Source organism: Alternaria triticimaculans (assembly GCF_023758025.1).
Source record: "Alternaria triticimaculans strain BMP 0046 chromosome Unknown scaffold_13, whole genome shotgun sequence".
NCBI lineage: Eukaryota > Fungi > Ascomycota > Dothideomycetes > Pleosporales > Pleosporaceae > Alternaria > Alternaria triticimaculans.
In genome coordinates this window covers 140771-156204 of record NW_026055970.1, presented here as the reverse complement: position 1 = coordinate 156204, position 15434 = coordinate 140771, and the positions used below count along the sequence as shown (strand labels likewise).

The following is a 15434-nucleotide window of genomic DNA, read 5'->3' as shown; positions in this document are numbered from 1 at the left end:
CCCGCACACCGTGAGCCTGCCCGACCCGCTCACAGCCCGCATACCATCGATCTGGCGCGCACGCTGGAAGACGATCGCTCCCCCGTCGCCTCGCCCAGCCTCGCCTGCCAGTCTCCGAGGCAGATAACGACAGCGCCGACGGAGGCACGCTTCCTTGCTTTTCTCGCCCGCCTCTACCGGCCGCCCTAACACCGTCTCTGCGCGCTGCCTACCTACTTCCTCACACATCACCTGAGAGCGTGTTTGCACGTGGCGTCATCGCTCCGAGACATCCTGGGAAGGCGCCAGGGCTACCATCGGCTCGTGCTTTCACTTTCCAACCCAACCCGCCGCCGCCGCTTCCCCAGGCTGTGAGACAGGACACCACTGCTCTCACCAGGCATACACACACCCCATACTCTCTCCACACGCTCGCTTAGTCCGCAACCCTCACCATGGGTAACCAGCAGTCGAGCGGCAAGGACAAGAAGGGCGAGAAGGGCGGTGCCGACGGCGTGCCTCTCGGTCGCGAGTACTACCGCTCTTTCGAGCGATCCGACACCAAAGACTCTACCCGCTCCCTTCGCAACTCATTGCGCAACAAGATCCCCGGCACTGGCAAATCCGACAGCCCACGGAACTCTATTGCCGCCCTCAACGACTCCAACGGAAAAGCTGACAAGTCAGATGTAGCTTCCACCAAATCAAAAGGCTCGCGCCGGGGCTCGGTCGCTTCAGCTTCAGCGACCGCCCCCACAGAAGTTACCCCGGAAGCTGCTGATAAGGCCGAATCAGACCAAGACGAACCGCAAGCGCCGCCCTCACCTGTTCACGGCGCAACACTCGGAACGGGGCATGAAGGAGTGAGCAAGGCACAGAAAACCGGCGAAGTCGACCACGTCTCGGACGTTCCGCCGACGGGAGCAGCACAGCCTTTGGCCTCTGCTCAGCCGGGAGAGTCAATTCTACAGAAGAAAGACCAGCCCATCCCCAGGCTTCCAGAGCCCCCCGCGCCCACTGATGGTTCAGGCTCCCCCATGGAGCTCACCGCGCTCAAGACCATGGATCTTGACGACATGATCCAGCGACTCTTGGATGCAGCGTATGCTGGAAAAGTCACCAAGACGGTCAGCTTGAAGAACGCTGAAATTTTCGCCATCTGCTCTGCTGCCCGCGAAGTCTTCCTGAGTCAGCCCGCACTGCTCGAGCTCGCTCCTCCTGTCAAGATTGTTGGCGACATCCATGGCCAATATACCGATTTGATCCGCATGTTCGAGATGTGCGGATTTCCTCCCAATTCGAACTACTTATTCCTCGGCGACTACGTAGACCGCGGCAAACAGAGCCTGGAAACTATCCTACTCTTGCTCTGCTACAAGCTCAAGTTCCCCGAGAACTTCTTCCTCCTCCGCGGCAACCACGAATGCGCCAACGTTACACGTGTATACGGCTTCTACGATGAATGCAAGAGGAGATGCAATATCAAAGTCTGGAAGGCTTTCGTGGATACATTCAACACACTCCCTATTGCAGCTATTGTCGCGCAGAAGATTTTCTGTGTTCACGGTGGGCTGTCTCCAAGCTTGTCGCATATGGATGATATTAGGCAAATCGCGCGACCTACCGATGTACCCGACTATGGCTTGCTGAACGACCTCTTGTGGAGCGATCCTGCGGATATGGAGAACGACTGGGAGTCTAACGAAAGAGGCGTTAGTTATTGTTTTGGAAAGAAGGTCATCATGGAGTTCCTCGCAAGGCATGACTTCGACCTTGTTTGCAGAGCACACATGGTGGTAGAGGATGGCTATGAGTTCTTTACTGATCGAGTGTTGGTCACCGTGTTTTCAGCTCCAAACGTAAGCAATGTCATATACTCCACAGTCACACTCATGCTAACACTACCCAGTACTGCGGCGAATTCGACAACTGGGGCGCCGTTATGTCGGTTTCGGGAGAATTGCTTTGCAGTTTTGAACTTCTCAAACCACTCGATTCGAGCGCGCTCAAGAGCCACATCAAGAAGAGCAGGAACAAGCGTCAAAGCATGCTCAACTCACCAGTACGTATCGCAGCTGAGCTTACTGAATTTTTGTTTAATTCAGGGCTATCTATTGCATTTATAGCAGGACTGACTTTGGCTTGTAGCCCGCACACTACGCACCTCAAAGTTACTAACCTTGTACTTTGGTGTAGGATGTCCAAGACATTCCCTCCCCTGGATCTCCGATCATCGCGAAGACGGCAACGATACAATACGAGGAAGATGTCCAGGAGCCCTCGGATGCTGTGGAGACAACGGGCGAATCTATGAGACGAGGTCTATCCCAGAGACTGCGACGCGTACGGAGGAGGCCTGGACTAGAACAGCTGGGCAGCCAAGACGATGGTGCTGCCACAACAATCCCACGGAAACATGGGCACAAAAGAGCGAATACGTGGGCAAACGAGTGGAGCCATTCCCCCACGCTACCCACGAGCCGTAGCGCACCACTGCTTTTGCAACGTAGACTACAGACTGACGCGGGGACCGCGGATGCAGAGAGACGAAAACAGAAACTTGAAGAACAGCGAGCCTTATGGGAATCAACCCTTCCTCGGATCATGTCCGACCACGTTGGTTATTTCTCCACTGGACATCATCTCGATTACGTGCATCCTGAGGAGACGCCACCGCCGCCGTAAAAATATTCGTGTCCGGCTGTCGTTTGGGAACCTGTCTTGGTCACCTAGATCTTACCGGCCAGTCCCACGCCACAACGCTACTTGCTTCTTTTCAAAGACACCACGCAGCTTTTTCGATATTCTCATCTCTTTACTTTACTTCACTTTGTTTGTTTGCGCATTGACAGGCGTCGGCGTACCGTGGCATGCTGCATTGCAGACTTATGGACTACCAGATTACGACTGCTTGGATCGAAATGTATATTTTCTCTGTATGCTCTGGTTGCGACAGTGACGGGTGTTGATAGCATACTGATGGCACACCACCGTCTTTTGAGTAATATTATTCTCAACACTACCACATCAAGCTCTTCGTTAGTGGAAACGACAACTACACATATGCTGCTGACGTAAATATGACTGAAATCATTGTTCTATTCCGAAGCTGGACTAGGTGGTAGATCTCCTGTCGCCCAGTGACTGGGACTACTTCCCATCACATACTCCATGGTGCCTCCGTTCTCAAAGACATCTTCCCAAGCCACCCATGCCTTGTCCCAAGTCTCGCCATTGACCTTCAGACTCTGCACATATGGCGCGGTATTGCGATCGCCGCCATCACTGAAAGCAGTAGTAACAGTAAGTTTCTTCCCGTTTCCAAGATCAAGCGTAAGCTCCGAGAACCATGGGGAGAGAATGAGAAAAGTAGTCTGGCCCGTCACTGGGTATAGACCGATCATCTGCCACTACACGCACTGTTAGCCATCGTCTCCAGCAGCTATCAAAATAAGATTGAAAAGATGACTTACGAGCAAATTTGCCTCCATAGCCCCGGCATCAGAATTCCCAGGCAACCCCATAACCCCCGCATTATACAAGTCCGACACACCCCTACTCCGCTCTACACTCCTCCACTGCTCCCCCTTGACGAAATTATACAGATACGGTGTGGTAAAACTGGGTTCGTTCCCGGCGTCAAAGAAGCCCAAGTCGAATATCTTGTTCAAACGATCCACAAACCTCCCATCGCCGCCTACTTTCTTTATCAACTCAGCGACGTCGTGGATGGCGTTCATACTGTAGATCCAACTATTGTCTTCATAGTACGCGTCGGGCCAGTAGCAGCCGCCGCAATCAGTAGGGTCTTGTTGTACGAAATCGCCATTTGCGAGGCGGGGGACGAGAAAACCGGTGTGGTTGTAGGAATTAGCATTAGGGTTCCATTGGTTACGCCAATTACGGGAGCGGTTTAGATAGGTTTGTGCCTCGGACGTTTTACCCAGGCCTGCAGCGACGACGTGGACTGCGTAGTCGTTGGTCGAGTATTCCACGGCACGCGATACGGCGCGGGTAAAAGCTGGTGTTATGTATCCGTACTCGAGCCAATCTGGGAGTGCGCCGCGGCCCTCTTTAGTCGAGGAATCAGGGGCTTGGGGATCGAAGTTGTTGGGTGGAACGACCTCAGCGTCTGTACGCATAGCGGCGAAACCATCGTCCCAGTTTATGGCGCCTCGGACGCCTTTGATGTAGGCGTCTGCGAGCACGTTGTCGGCGTTTGAACCGCCCTGTACGCGGCCGTTGTAGTTTGAAGACCGGGCGTCGGGTAGGAAGCCGTCGTGGCGCCAGATGTCGATTAGAGAGCGGAGGAACTCTTCGTAAGCGGTGGGTTGCAGGATGTGGAAGAGGGAGGTGTGACAGCGGTGCGTGTCCCAGAAGGTGAAGATGTCGTCGTAGTAGGGTTCGGTGGAGTTCCAAGATGGGTTCTCGCCGGTTCGGTTCGAGGGGATGAGGAAGGCGCCGTAGAGGCTGCTGTAGATGAGGGAGAGGTCGGAGGTGTCGAAGGAGGAGGTTTGCACCTTGCTGAGAATTTCGGTGTTCCATCTGTCCTTTGCGGCGGAGACGAGGGTGGTGAGTGAGGTGTGTGGGGAGATCTCTTCTAGGTTTGAACAGGCCTGAGAGGTAGAGAGGAAGGAGATGCCGACTCGGGATGTTACTTCCGCTGAGATGAATGTGAAGACTCCACCCAGACGAGCAGTTCCTGATACCGGGGTGTTTGTTGCATTGGCATTTCCGTTGAAAGCCCGTGATCGTACAGGCTGCTTGCTGAACCGGCCACAGAAATAGATTGTCCAATCTGGTGACAGGTTCCAGCCGTTGTTATAGATACCAGAACCTTCATAGTGTCCATCTTCTTCGATACTGAAGCTACCACCCGAGTAGTGTTGTTCCCACCCAAGGCCTCTGAAACTGGGAAGTACGTGTGAGACATCGACTACAATGGACGACGCTGTGCCGTTTGGGAAAGAGTAAGTGTAAAGCCCGGCATGTTCGGTCGCACCTAGTTCTACTGTGATCCCGTTTGCCAGCGAACTCTTGTAGTAACCAAGACTCCCTTGATCTGGCGATGCTCGTGGCTGGGACAGATCTGCAAGGGGGTCCGGCACCTCACCGACCACTGGCATCTGACTTACGACGCCGTACTTTGGCGCTCCTCCTGTCCCAGACTCGTGCATCATACTGAAGCCGAAAATGTTGCCCTCGGGGAGGTACCCAGAATACGCGTCGGTATTCATAAACTGAACGTCTGGTCCTAGCTTGACCATTGCGAAGGGTGCGGCCACAACCCCAGGAAATCTATTTCCTCCGCCCTGGGTTCCTTGACTGATAGCTGTCAGTGCAGTACAGATAGCATGGAACCTGTTACTTACAAGACATTGACATGTTTGCTGTAATCCAGTTGTGCCTGCACAGATCCGGTTGAGATTAGTATGGAAAAAGTACAAATCCCTGTGAAGAAAGACGATCTCGTAGGAGACGACATCTTTGCAGTCGCAAGTAAGAGATGCCAAAATACAAGGTAAAGGTGGCGCTTTAAACAAAGAAGTAAACAGGACGCGAGAGTGTGGCGCTCGGTGTGTTGCTAAGTATGGGTCACCACCATACCAACGTTCTCGGTACCGCCAAATTAGTACCCAACGACACGTATCTCAGGGAGTCTGAACTCCAATGAATGATTACTGCCTTTGCGTGGAAGTATGGCGCAGTCTTTAGTGTGGCTCAACTGTGGCTAACACGTGCCGTGGGTGCCGTGTATGCCGAGCGGTCCGGACGGGTCAAGCGATATAGGGGGCTGAGACGATGAGTTTAGTGAAAGAACTGGACTGAGGGCGGCTAAAGCTCGAATATAAGACATGCATCTTGCCATCTGCCAGGCAATGTATGCTGTACCATAGATGCTGGGGCGCTGTAACGAGAGGGCCTGCTGACCAATGAGAGCCCATGATCCCAACATGTGAGCGACAAGTCGCCAATGTGTTATCGACACCTGCAGCACCGCTTAGACAAACAGGCACGTCTGACGTAGGTTTCCGCTTGAAAGCCTTGTAGATGATGCAAAGTTCCCGTTCTGCTGTGATATCGAGTGGCAGATGGTCAATTTCATCGTTATCATTCGACATAGATGGGCCGAATGCGACTAATCAACACACGGGATGACAGGATGCATCAGGACATATACTTCGGTCCCACAACGGTAACGAATCTGTGTGTTCGTGCCCGAAGAGGGGTTTTTGACAGGGCTGCGCTGGCAAACATCTCAGTCTTTTGACCAAGCCTCGAGGTTCTGGACAACAGGATTCCTGCCACCTCGTGTGATGATCCAAACAACATCCTCATCGCTGTCGTTAACCTCTTGATGCTCTGCATACGCTGGTATGAGTGCAAAATCCCCTGGTGCTAGCTCTTGTCTTTTACTGCCGTTCATTCCGCTGACTAGGGCGCCATGACCCTTCGCGGCGTACACGATAGTATCTGCCAAGATCTCAGGTACTACTCGTACAATATCACGAAATTGCTCGAGCGCGAATGAAGGGGGGACACGGGTGAAATGCAGGACGTACCCTCATCGCCGTGGTGGTGGATTGCAGACGCTGTATGAGGTTTTGCGATCATGACTGCCAGCGTCAGTAGTCGAAGTCTTAGTGGTCATATCAGCCCTACCTGTTCCACAGATCTGGTCCGACATGTCCACAATTGCGGGCATCCGAATCATGCCATCAGTTTGGGGGCCGTCTGGAGCTTGGATCTCAGACCCCTTCTTTACCTGTACTTGTCGAGACATCTTGTATTATAGATGCCTTGAGTCATGAATAGGAGGTGAGACGTTGTCTTCATGGCTGAACTTGAATGCGCATCGAGTTCTTGAAGGCGACGAAGAATGACGCGGTCGTGATGCGGAGACCCCACGAAACGCGTTGGAAGGACGCGCCATAGCTTCGTCGGGACTCCTCGCTCGACGACCTGGGGCATCCCCTGCGTTTGACTAGGTGCCAGAGTAATCCATGCGACGGCTCGCTGAGCATCTGAATGTCAGCCTCTTCTTTTCGGCATGTGAAGACTGAGATGTCGACACGTGAGCGTCCCAATGCGGCATACCTCGGCATTTGCGCGTATGACGTGAAGCTTCAAACAGCAAGTCACCCGGTCCGTGACGGCAACAACCAATTGCAGCGCTCGCATTTCAACGCACGAGATCATCAGACAGCGGCTTGCTGCACTCCAGAACGCGCTATGTGCGGCCGACTTTCAGCAGCTGGCGGGTTCCCCGGATTGCCTTGGCGTGGAGTAGTTCCTGGCATGTGAAGACGTCCCGAAACTTGCTAAGCCTCTTATAAGTCAGTAAGGGTTGTCCTGTGATTAGCGACACCTCATCACTCTGCTCTCCTTACTCACACCTGCCCCTCTTACGTGTTGACACTCAGAACAACATGTCGAAACGCTTCTCGACCGCTGATGTCGCGTCGCACAAGACAGCGAGCGATCTGTGGATCATCGTAGACGAGGACGTCTATGATCTCACGAACTTCCAGGAGGAGCACCCAGGAGGCAAGAAGAGTACGTCCAACCTCGATGCACAAACATGATTCGCGAAGCTGACAGTCGCAAGTCCTCCAACGCGTCGCCGGAAAGGACGCCTCGAAGCAGTTCTGGAAGTACCACAATGACAGCATCCTTAAGAAGTACCAGAAGCAGCTACAAGTCGGATCACTAGACAGCAAAGCCGCGCCGCCAGCTCCTCCAGCTACTGCTGCGCCCGAGCAGAAGAAGGCGCCGAAGAAGGATGTGGTCAAGCCAGAGGCCAACTCTGGTGTTATTGCGCCACAGCCAACCGAGGCTGCCGCTGAGGAGTCGGAGCCTTTCGATGCCTACGGCGACCTCATCCCATACGCAGACCCATCATGGTACCAAACAGTATGTCAGCCTGCGCATCACGCATTGGCATCGCTAACACCAGATCTAGTACCACTCTCCCTACTACAACGATACCCACGTAGCCCTCCGCGATGAAGTCCGCCGATGGGTCGAGGAGAAACTCATGCCCAACGTCACCGAATGGGACGAAGCGAAGAAGGTGCCCGACGAGATCTTCCAGGAAATGGGCGAGCGCGGATACCTCGCTGGTATGCTCGGCATGCACTTCCCTACAGAATACACAGACAAGCGGGTCCAATGTGTCCCAACAGAGAAGTGGGATCACTTCCACGAGATGATCATCACCGATGAGCTGTCAAGGACAGGCAGTGGTGGTCTCGTCTGGGGCCTGATTGGAGGATACGGAATTGGCGGACCTCCTCTGTTCAAGTTCGGCAAGAAGGAGCTCGTCCAGCGCATTGGACCAGACCTATTGAGCGGAAAGAAGAGGATCTGTCTCGCCATCACCGAGCCTGGTGAGTTTCCCCATCCTGTCCTCGATATGGCTCAATCAATTACTAACTGCAACAGATGCCGGTAGCGACGTCGCGAACCTGACCTGCGAAGCCAAGCTCTCCGAAGACGGCAAACACTACATCGTGAACGGCGAGAAGAAGTGGATTACCAACGGTATCTGGTCTGACTACTTCACAACCGCTGTCCGCACTGGCGGAGAGGGCATGAACGGTGTGTCAGTGCTCCTCATTGAGCGCAGCGCCGGTGGTGTCTCCACTCGCAAGATGGACTGCCAAGGTGTATGGAGCAGCGGCACTACCTACGTTACCTTCGAGGACGTCAAGGTCCCCGTCGAGAACCTCATTGGCAAAGAGAACCAGGGCTTCAAGGTCGTCATGACAAACTTCAACCACGAGCGCATCGGCATCATCATCCAATGTCTGCGCTTCGCCCGTGTCTGCTACGAGGAGAGCGTCAAGTACGCACACAAGCGCAGAACTTTCGGCAAGCGTCTCATCGACCACCCCGTCATTCGCCTCAAGCTCGCGCACATGGCACGCCAGATCGAGGCAAGTTACAACTGGATGGAGAACCTCATCTACCAGTGCCAGAAGATGGACGAGATGGAGGCTATGCTGAAGCTTGGTGGCGCTATTGCCAGTTTGAAGGCGCAAAGTACCACAACCTTCGAGTTCTGTGCTAGGGAAGCAAGTCAGATCTTCGGCGGCCTGAGTTACAGTCGTGGTGGACAAGGCGCGAAGGTCGAGAGGCTATACAGGGATGTCAGGGCTTACGCTATCCCTGGTGGATCGGAAGAGATCATGCTTGACCTGAGTATCAGGCAGGCGCTGCGAGTGCACAAGGTGCTGGGTATGAAGCTGTAAACTGCTTTAGCGCTACATTTACTTATCTGTATCAATACCATACATCATCTTCCGTCATGAGTCTTGTGGCCGTTCTGGCTCGTCGATGTTAATGTTGGCGATTGGAGAAACCTTGGAATGCAGAGCCGCCCGGGTGCGTGACGTGCACGTGGCGGAGAAATACAACCGATCCTGACTTCCCAGCTCTCTCATCACGAAACTACGACGCGTCGCCGCAGCTAAAAAGCTCATTCGCGACTCCATCCAGGGGCCACCACATACTGTACCGACCACTTAAACTGCACGCACAGATCAATTCAGGTCATTCGAGGCATGTCGCCAGCTTCGAGTTCAGCGTGTTTACCCCCGCGGAAGCCCCACCAGTTACAGCTTCATCTACGGCAGTTGCTGCCCAGCTGCCGACAATATGTTCGATACAATCTGTGACCGCATCAAGATTACAACCCATGACCTTACTGGTGGTCTCACAGAGGCAAAGGATCCCACTACGCCATCCCTAGGGATCTAGTCAAGTGTTCTGATATTAGGGTTTATCCATACAAAGGATAGATGGCAGATGTGCAGGGTGCAGCGACCCCACGTGTATACTCTACACTTACTGAAGCGACACGCGTATGTGGAGGGCTCAGTAATCCTATGTATCGACAAGCCGATCAGGTGTTCAGCCGCAGCGCAACAGGCAGCCCTTGTTGTAGCACTCGAACTGTTTCCATATGCCGACCTCACGGCGGTCCTCATAGCTGCACAAGATGCGGGGTACGAAACAATACACTTGGAATCCGGGACAGAGAGAAACCCAACCCAATCTATGATCATCTCTAGATCTTGGAAGGCAACAGATCATGTATCATCGAGATGAAGGTCAATTAACATGTCAACAGGGATTGTATCCCGATTTGTGTCTGATGAACGGGCAAGAGGTTGCTATAAAGCATGAAAACAACGTTGATGAATACACAGCACGGTATAACATAGCCCCAACACAATCAGAGAGCACGCCATCTTCACGACAACTACGATCACATCAATCATCAACATGGCTCCGGTAACCGAAGTACCCCGAAGGGTCGAGTGGAACGGAAAGCAGGTCCCAGTCTACCCTATGGAGACTATCGACTTCTCCGCGATCCTCTCGCAAGAGCCCGCTGAGCTCGAGAAGCTTCTTGAGTGCTGCAAGAAAGAGGGGTTCTTTTACCTGGACCTGAACAATGTCGATGGACGTCGATTCATCGATGACCACCAGGAGTTGTTGAAGGTCATGCACCGCTTCTTCGAGTCTCCTATTGAGATCAAGAACGAGTATGGACTGATCGCTCCTCACCTTGGGTGAGTTACGAAGCCCAGAATACCTCAATTTTCATGCAAGTACTGAACTTTTCTAGATACGAACCTGTTGGTTCTCGCAACGGTTCGCTGGAAGGCAAGCGAGACGGCTATGAGATGGTCAAGATCTCTCGCGATGAGATCCAACGCGAGTCGCCCCACATTCCTCGCAACATCAAGAACAGCTCCGATCTCAAGGTCATCGAGAACGCCATCTCGGGCAACAACATCATGGGCAAGGCCATTCTGGCAGCTCTGTCAACTGCCTTCGGCCTGACGGGTGGTGCGCGTTTCGAGAACCTGCACCGCAACCACCGCCCTTCAACGAGCACGTTGTCCATGATGCACTACATCCCTTCGCACCCAGTCAAGGACGGCAACGTCGGCCACCAGAAGCACACCGACATCAGCTCATTGACAGTGCTCTTCACCGAGCAGTGGGGCCTCCAGATCCGTCCACCGGGCAGCAAGGAGTTTGGCTTCGTGGAGCCCAAGAAGGGCCAAGCCATCATCAACGTCGGCGACTCTCTTCGCTTCGCCAGCGGCCACACCTTCCAGTCGTGCATCCACCGTGTTGTGCCGTACGACTACACCGAGCATCGCTACTCGGTTGCATACTTCCTTCGCGCTGAGGACGAAACTATGTTCCAGGACAGCGAGGGTCGATATGTCACCTCGCGCCAGTGGCACGACGAAAAGTTCCTGGCTTTCCTTGCATCGCCTGCGGATCAGGCGGCTGCTCCGAGCTCTTTGCTCTTGGGTGGCATGCAGGAAGATGAGACTGATGTTTACGGTCTTCCTCAGACGAAGCCTGTCGCTGTTGATGCGGCGAAGAACTCTGGTGTTGAAGTGAGTGCTGTCGAAGTCAGCGCTTAGTAGAACCTCTGGGCGATGGGATGTCTTGTTGAAGGGTCTTCTCTATAGCTTCAAATAAATTGTACATAGCTAGCAACACGTTCTGCGTAAGAATACTCATGAACCTCCTACCCTTGTTTTCCACCAACCTCAGACCACTGACGTATGATACTGCACATTTGACAAGAGGATCATGTGTAGCGTTACATCATACTTTGTTTGCCAATGAGCGCTACTGCCATAAAGATGAACATGTCCTCAATACCCCACAAAATAGAATGAGGACGTAGAGTGCATCGACCGGGATCGAACAAGAACTAACCTGGATGTTGGCTAAACCGGTACATTTGCCGCCACTTGGCACTATATGTACATTCCTCGACCTGGGTAACCCTTCGATATGATCACATTCGAATGATTCATGGGATTAACCACGATGCTGTTCATTTTGGCTTTGCTTTACTCTAGAAGTGTCATTGCGTGCGACAAAGATCATCACTACCGACGTCATGATCGCCACCTACAACGGCGTGATACATCCCCCTTATTCCCTCCAATGTTGACGCCAAACGAAGAGATTTTGGTATCGTCCTTCGACAACACGTCTATAGCGTCATGGTCTAGTTACTACTGTGATTACATGTCCCTTTCCTTCAAGATCAAGAAAGAAGCTTGCTGACCGTCGCAGCGCATAAGCGGAACCTCGCAGGGGAGAGTGAGACGGTTCCACGATGGACTGTTGCGCGATGGGCTGAACATGACTTCAAAACAAGACTAGACAGCTATCGTATGTTATTCGTCGCATCTACTTGAATAAGAAGGCTAACTAGAGAGGAAGACGTTTACCTTGACTACCCAGTCCATCGTGCTTTGTCACTTGACTATGGCAACGGTAGCACATACCACGCAACACTCGAGGAAGAAGTACTTGATGAAGATGAGCCCACAGGCGATGCGAACAGAGTTCCTGCGTTTCATGGGTATTCCGGCTCAGGTAACGTATCCGCTGAGTACGTCTACGTCGGTACGTGTTACTCGCATTGAAACATTTTCGATGCTAAACCCAGTAGGTCGAGCTTCTCAAGAAGACTTCAAACGTCTTCTTGCCCTAAACATCACGCTTCAAGGCAAAATCGCCCTGGCGAAATACGGCGGCCCCTTTCGAGGCCTCAAAGTGAAGAACGCACAGGCCTTTGGTATGATCGGTGCTGTAATCTTTACAGATCCCGGGGATGATAGAAACATGACAGCCAAGAACTACGCCACGTACCCGGACGGACCGGCAAGAAATCCAACGAGCATTCAAAAAGGTAGTGTCATGGATTTGAGCACGTATCCCGGAGATCCGACAACACCTGGATACCCATCTAAAGAGGGCGTAGAGAGGAAGGAAAAGAAGACTGTGCCTGCAATCCCGAGTTTGCCGATTTCGTGGATTGAAGCGAAACCATTGTTGGTCGCGCTGAATGGTCATGGTGTTGATGCGAAGACTACGGATCGTCCGAATTGGGTGGGTGGAATCGATGGGGTTGAGTACAGTTCCGGGCCGTCAGAAGCTGTGCTATCGATGAGCAATATAATGAGGGGCGAGATCAATTGGATCCACAACGCGATTGGCATTATCAACGGTACGAACGAGGATGAGGTTGTTATCGTGGGGAATCATCATGATTCTTGGATGATCGGTGGAGCAGGCAAGTCAGGAACGCAAGCCGGGACTTTGGACAAGACTAACGTGCACAGCGGATCCGCATTCGGGCTCTGCGATTCTCATTGAGTTGGCTAAAGCAATCGGTGCTCTGGTGAAGACGGGATGGAAGCCAAAGCGAACCATCGTGCTATGCAGCTGGGATGCTGAGGAATACGGTCTAGTCGGAAGGTGAGCCATCAAGTCGGAACGAAGATGAGCACTCCAGCTAACAGAATTCACAGCACCGAATGGGTCGAAGAATACCTACCATGGCTGAGATCCTCCGCAGTATCCTACCTGAACATCGATGTTGGCATAGCAGGCACCATCCCAGATTTCGGTGCCACCCCAGATCTCCACGCCCTCACCACGTCCATAGCGCGAAAGGTCATCTGGCCGCATGGCTCAAATCGCACCCTATACGACGAATGGGAAGAAATGACCGGCGAGATCGATACTCTAGGTGCACAGAGTGACTACACGGCTTTCGTTCATGGCGTGGGCATCTCCGCTATTGATATGGGCACGACAAGAGCGCCACTCGACCCGATTTATCATACGCATTCGAACTTCGATTCCTACCACTGGATGACTAAATTTGCGGATCCGGGGTTCGTGATGCACAAGGCAATCGGTCAGTTCTTGACATTGATGTTGTATCGATTGGTCGACGAAGAAGTTGTACCGCTTGAACCGGCAAATTACGCGGTGGAAATGCGAGCGTGGCTCGAGGACTTGAAGGGCGTCATTGAGGCTGCAAATGCGACAACCGCAGTAGTGATTGGAGAGCTTGAGAATGCAGTTGCGACATTTGAGGATTCGGCACAGCAGTTCAATGCTGCTCGAGACATGGCCGTGAGTTCAAACAGTTCGCTTCTGATCAGACAGGTCAACCACAAGGCGCGCGATGTTGGGCACGGCTTCGTCAGCCAGGGTGGGCTTCCGGGCAGAGAGTTCTATAGACATCTTGTCTTTGCTCCTGGGGTCGATACTGGTTATGCGCCTGTTACATATCCTGGAGTGACAGAGGCTGTTGCTGCGGGCAATCTTACTCTGGCAGAGGCGTTTGTCGGGAGGACGGCAAAGGCGATCTTGGCTGCGGCAGCTATTCTCACACCGTAGATGCAGATGAGATGTATTTGAGATGAGATGGCGATAAGCTTACTGCAGTTGATGCGACGTCTGCCCTTTTGTGCGTCAGCTTGTCTCTGTCTTCGCTGGGAGTAGACGAGGCCGTGGTCAGATATTCATGCCAGCATTAGATCCAGACGACTGTCATGTGAACCTGCAGATGAGCGGTGCGAGTTGATACAATTCGAGATGCAGATGACGGTCAGCGAAGCGGGAGGCTGGAGGCCAAAATAGATTCCCGTTTCGCGACGCGTTCTCATTGGTCGAGCCGAGCACAGCCACAAAAGCCATTGTGACGAGCACACTTTCATGCATATCTCTGACACTGCACCACCGAGTCTATAGGTCCGGGTAATGAAGAATGTATGTATGCACCTAGCCTCGTGTGAGCTGTCGCCTTGCACGATGTTCTCTGAGACAGACTACAAATGGACTGACCGGTGAAAACTTCGGAATACGGCCCCCAATCTCTGGGCGCCTGATGCATTGACAACCACAGCCTTTGGCATTCGCCGACATCGACACATTGCAATGCTCCCCAATAGTGAGCTTATGGCTGGTGGCCCGAGATATGATTGGGGTAGAGCTTGTATGGTCCCCAGCTTGACAGGCTTCACGCTTTGATGTCGCTATAGGCGGGTGCAAGTAGGTACCTAGGTAGGGCAACGACACATCGCTTCAATCACGACTGTGACTGTGAGTCACAGTAAAAACCTTGAATTGTATCGGCGAGGTATACACGATATCGGTCTAACCCCGTCAACATCAGTCAGGCCGAATGCAGCAAACTCTCCGATTCAACCCCAGGCAACCACCCGTATCCGTAGATCCCTTTACCACAGCAGGGCTGACCCCCAAACGTACCCATACATTTGGTACGAGCCTGTCAGCCATAGGGCTGCGCCGCCAATGTGTCTGCCTTGGACGCCGCGCGACGACTTGAAACTGCTCTTGCCATGTGAAGGTGGCACAGACGAGGGCAAGGCCAATAGCAAATGACGTGGGTGTGCAAACGAGCACAAACACGTAAATAGTGAGGTGGTACCCGTCGCGACTTCCCTTTCTCCCCTTCACCTCTCACTCAATCAATACGCGCCGGGAAAACCTTTCCTCTTACAACGAAACCGATACCACCACTGCTGTCGCAGCTACCCATCATTCATCACCATCCGCACACGGCTCTCTACACATACGAATCAACA

The 15434-nt window shown here is 52.9% G+C and overlaps 5 protein-coding genes across 5 annotated transcripts; 4 read left to right on the top strand and 1 right to left on the bottom strand.

Moving 5' to 3' along the window:
- Positions 1-434: 434 nt before the first annotated feature.
- On the top strand, positions 435-2664 carry J4E78_007942 (uncharacterized protein; the record flags this gene model as incomplete). The annotated part of the gene is made up of 3 exons (XM_049368545.1): positions 435-1838; positions 1889-2041; positions 2176-2664. 3 exons carry the CDS (start codon positions 435-437, stop codon positions 2662-2664), a joined length of 2046 nt encoding a protein of 681 aa, XP_049219510.1.
- A 413-nt stretch (positions 2665-3077) lies between these two features.
- On the bottom strand, positions 3078-5358 carry J4E78_007941 (uncharacterized protein; the record flags this gene model as incomplete). Its single annotated transcript, XM_049368544.1, has 4 exons — positions 3078-3389; positions 3453-5057; positions 5115-5311; positions 5352-5358. 4 exons carry the CDS (start codon positions 5356-5358, stop codon positions 3078-3080), a joined length of 2121 nt encoding a protein of 706 aa, XP_049219509.1.
- Positions 5359-7409: 2051 nt separating this feature from the next.
- J4E78_007940 (uncharacterized protein) lies at positions 7410-9233 on the top strand (the record flags this gene model as incomplete). Its single annotated transcript, XM_049368543.1, has 4 exons — positions 7410-7536; positions 7589-7893; positions 7943-8369; positions 8425-9233. The coding sequence occupies 4 exons, from the start codon at positions 7410-7412 to the stop codon at positions 9231-9233; spliced, it is 1668 nt and encodes a 555-aa protein (XP_049219508.1).
- Positions 9234-10269: 1036 nt separating this feature from the next.
- J4E78_007939 (uncharacterized protein) lies at positions 10270-11432 on the top strand (the record flags this gene model as incomplete). The annotated part of the gene is made up of 2 exons (XM_049368542.1): positions 10270-10559; positions 10616-11432. 2 exons carry the CDS (start codon positions 10270-10272, stop codon positions 11430-11432), a joined length of 1107 nt encoding a protein of 368 aa, XP_049219507.1.
- A 535-nt stretch (positions 11433-11967) lies between these two features.
- Positions 11968-14223, top strand: J4E78_007938 (uncharacterized protein; the record flags this gene model as incomplete). The annotated part of the gene is made up of 6 exons (XM_049368541.1): positions 11968-12043; positions 12100-12198; positions 12250-12435; positions 12482-13105; positions 13155-13290; positions 13344-14223. 6 exons carry the CDS (start codon positions 11968-11970, stop codon positions 14221-14223), a joined length of 2001 nt encoding a protein of 666 aa, XP_049219506.1.
- Between the last annotated feature and the right edge of the window lie 1211 nt (positions 14224-15434).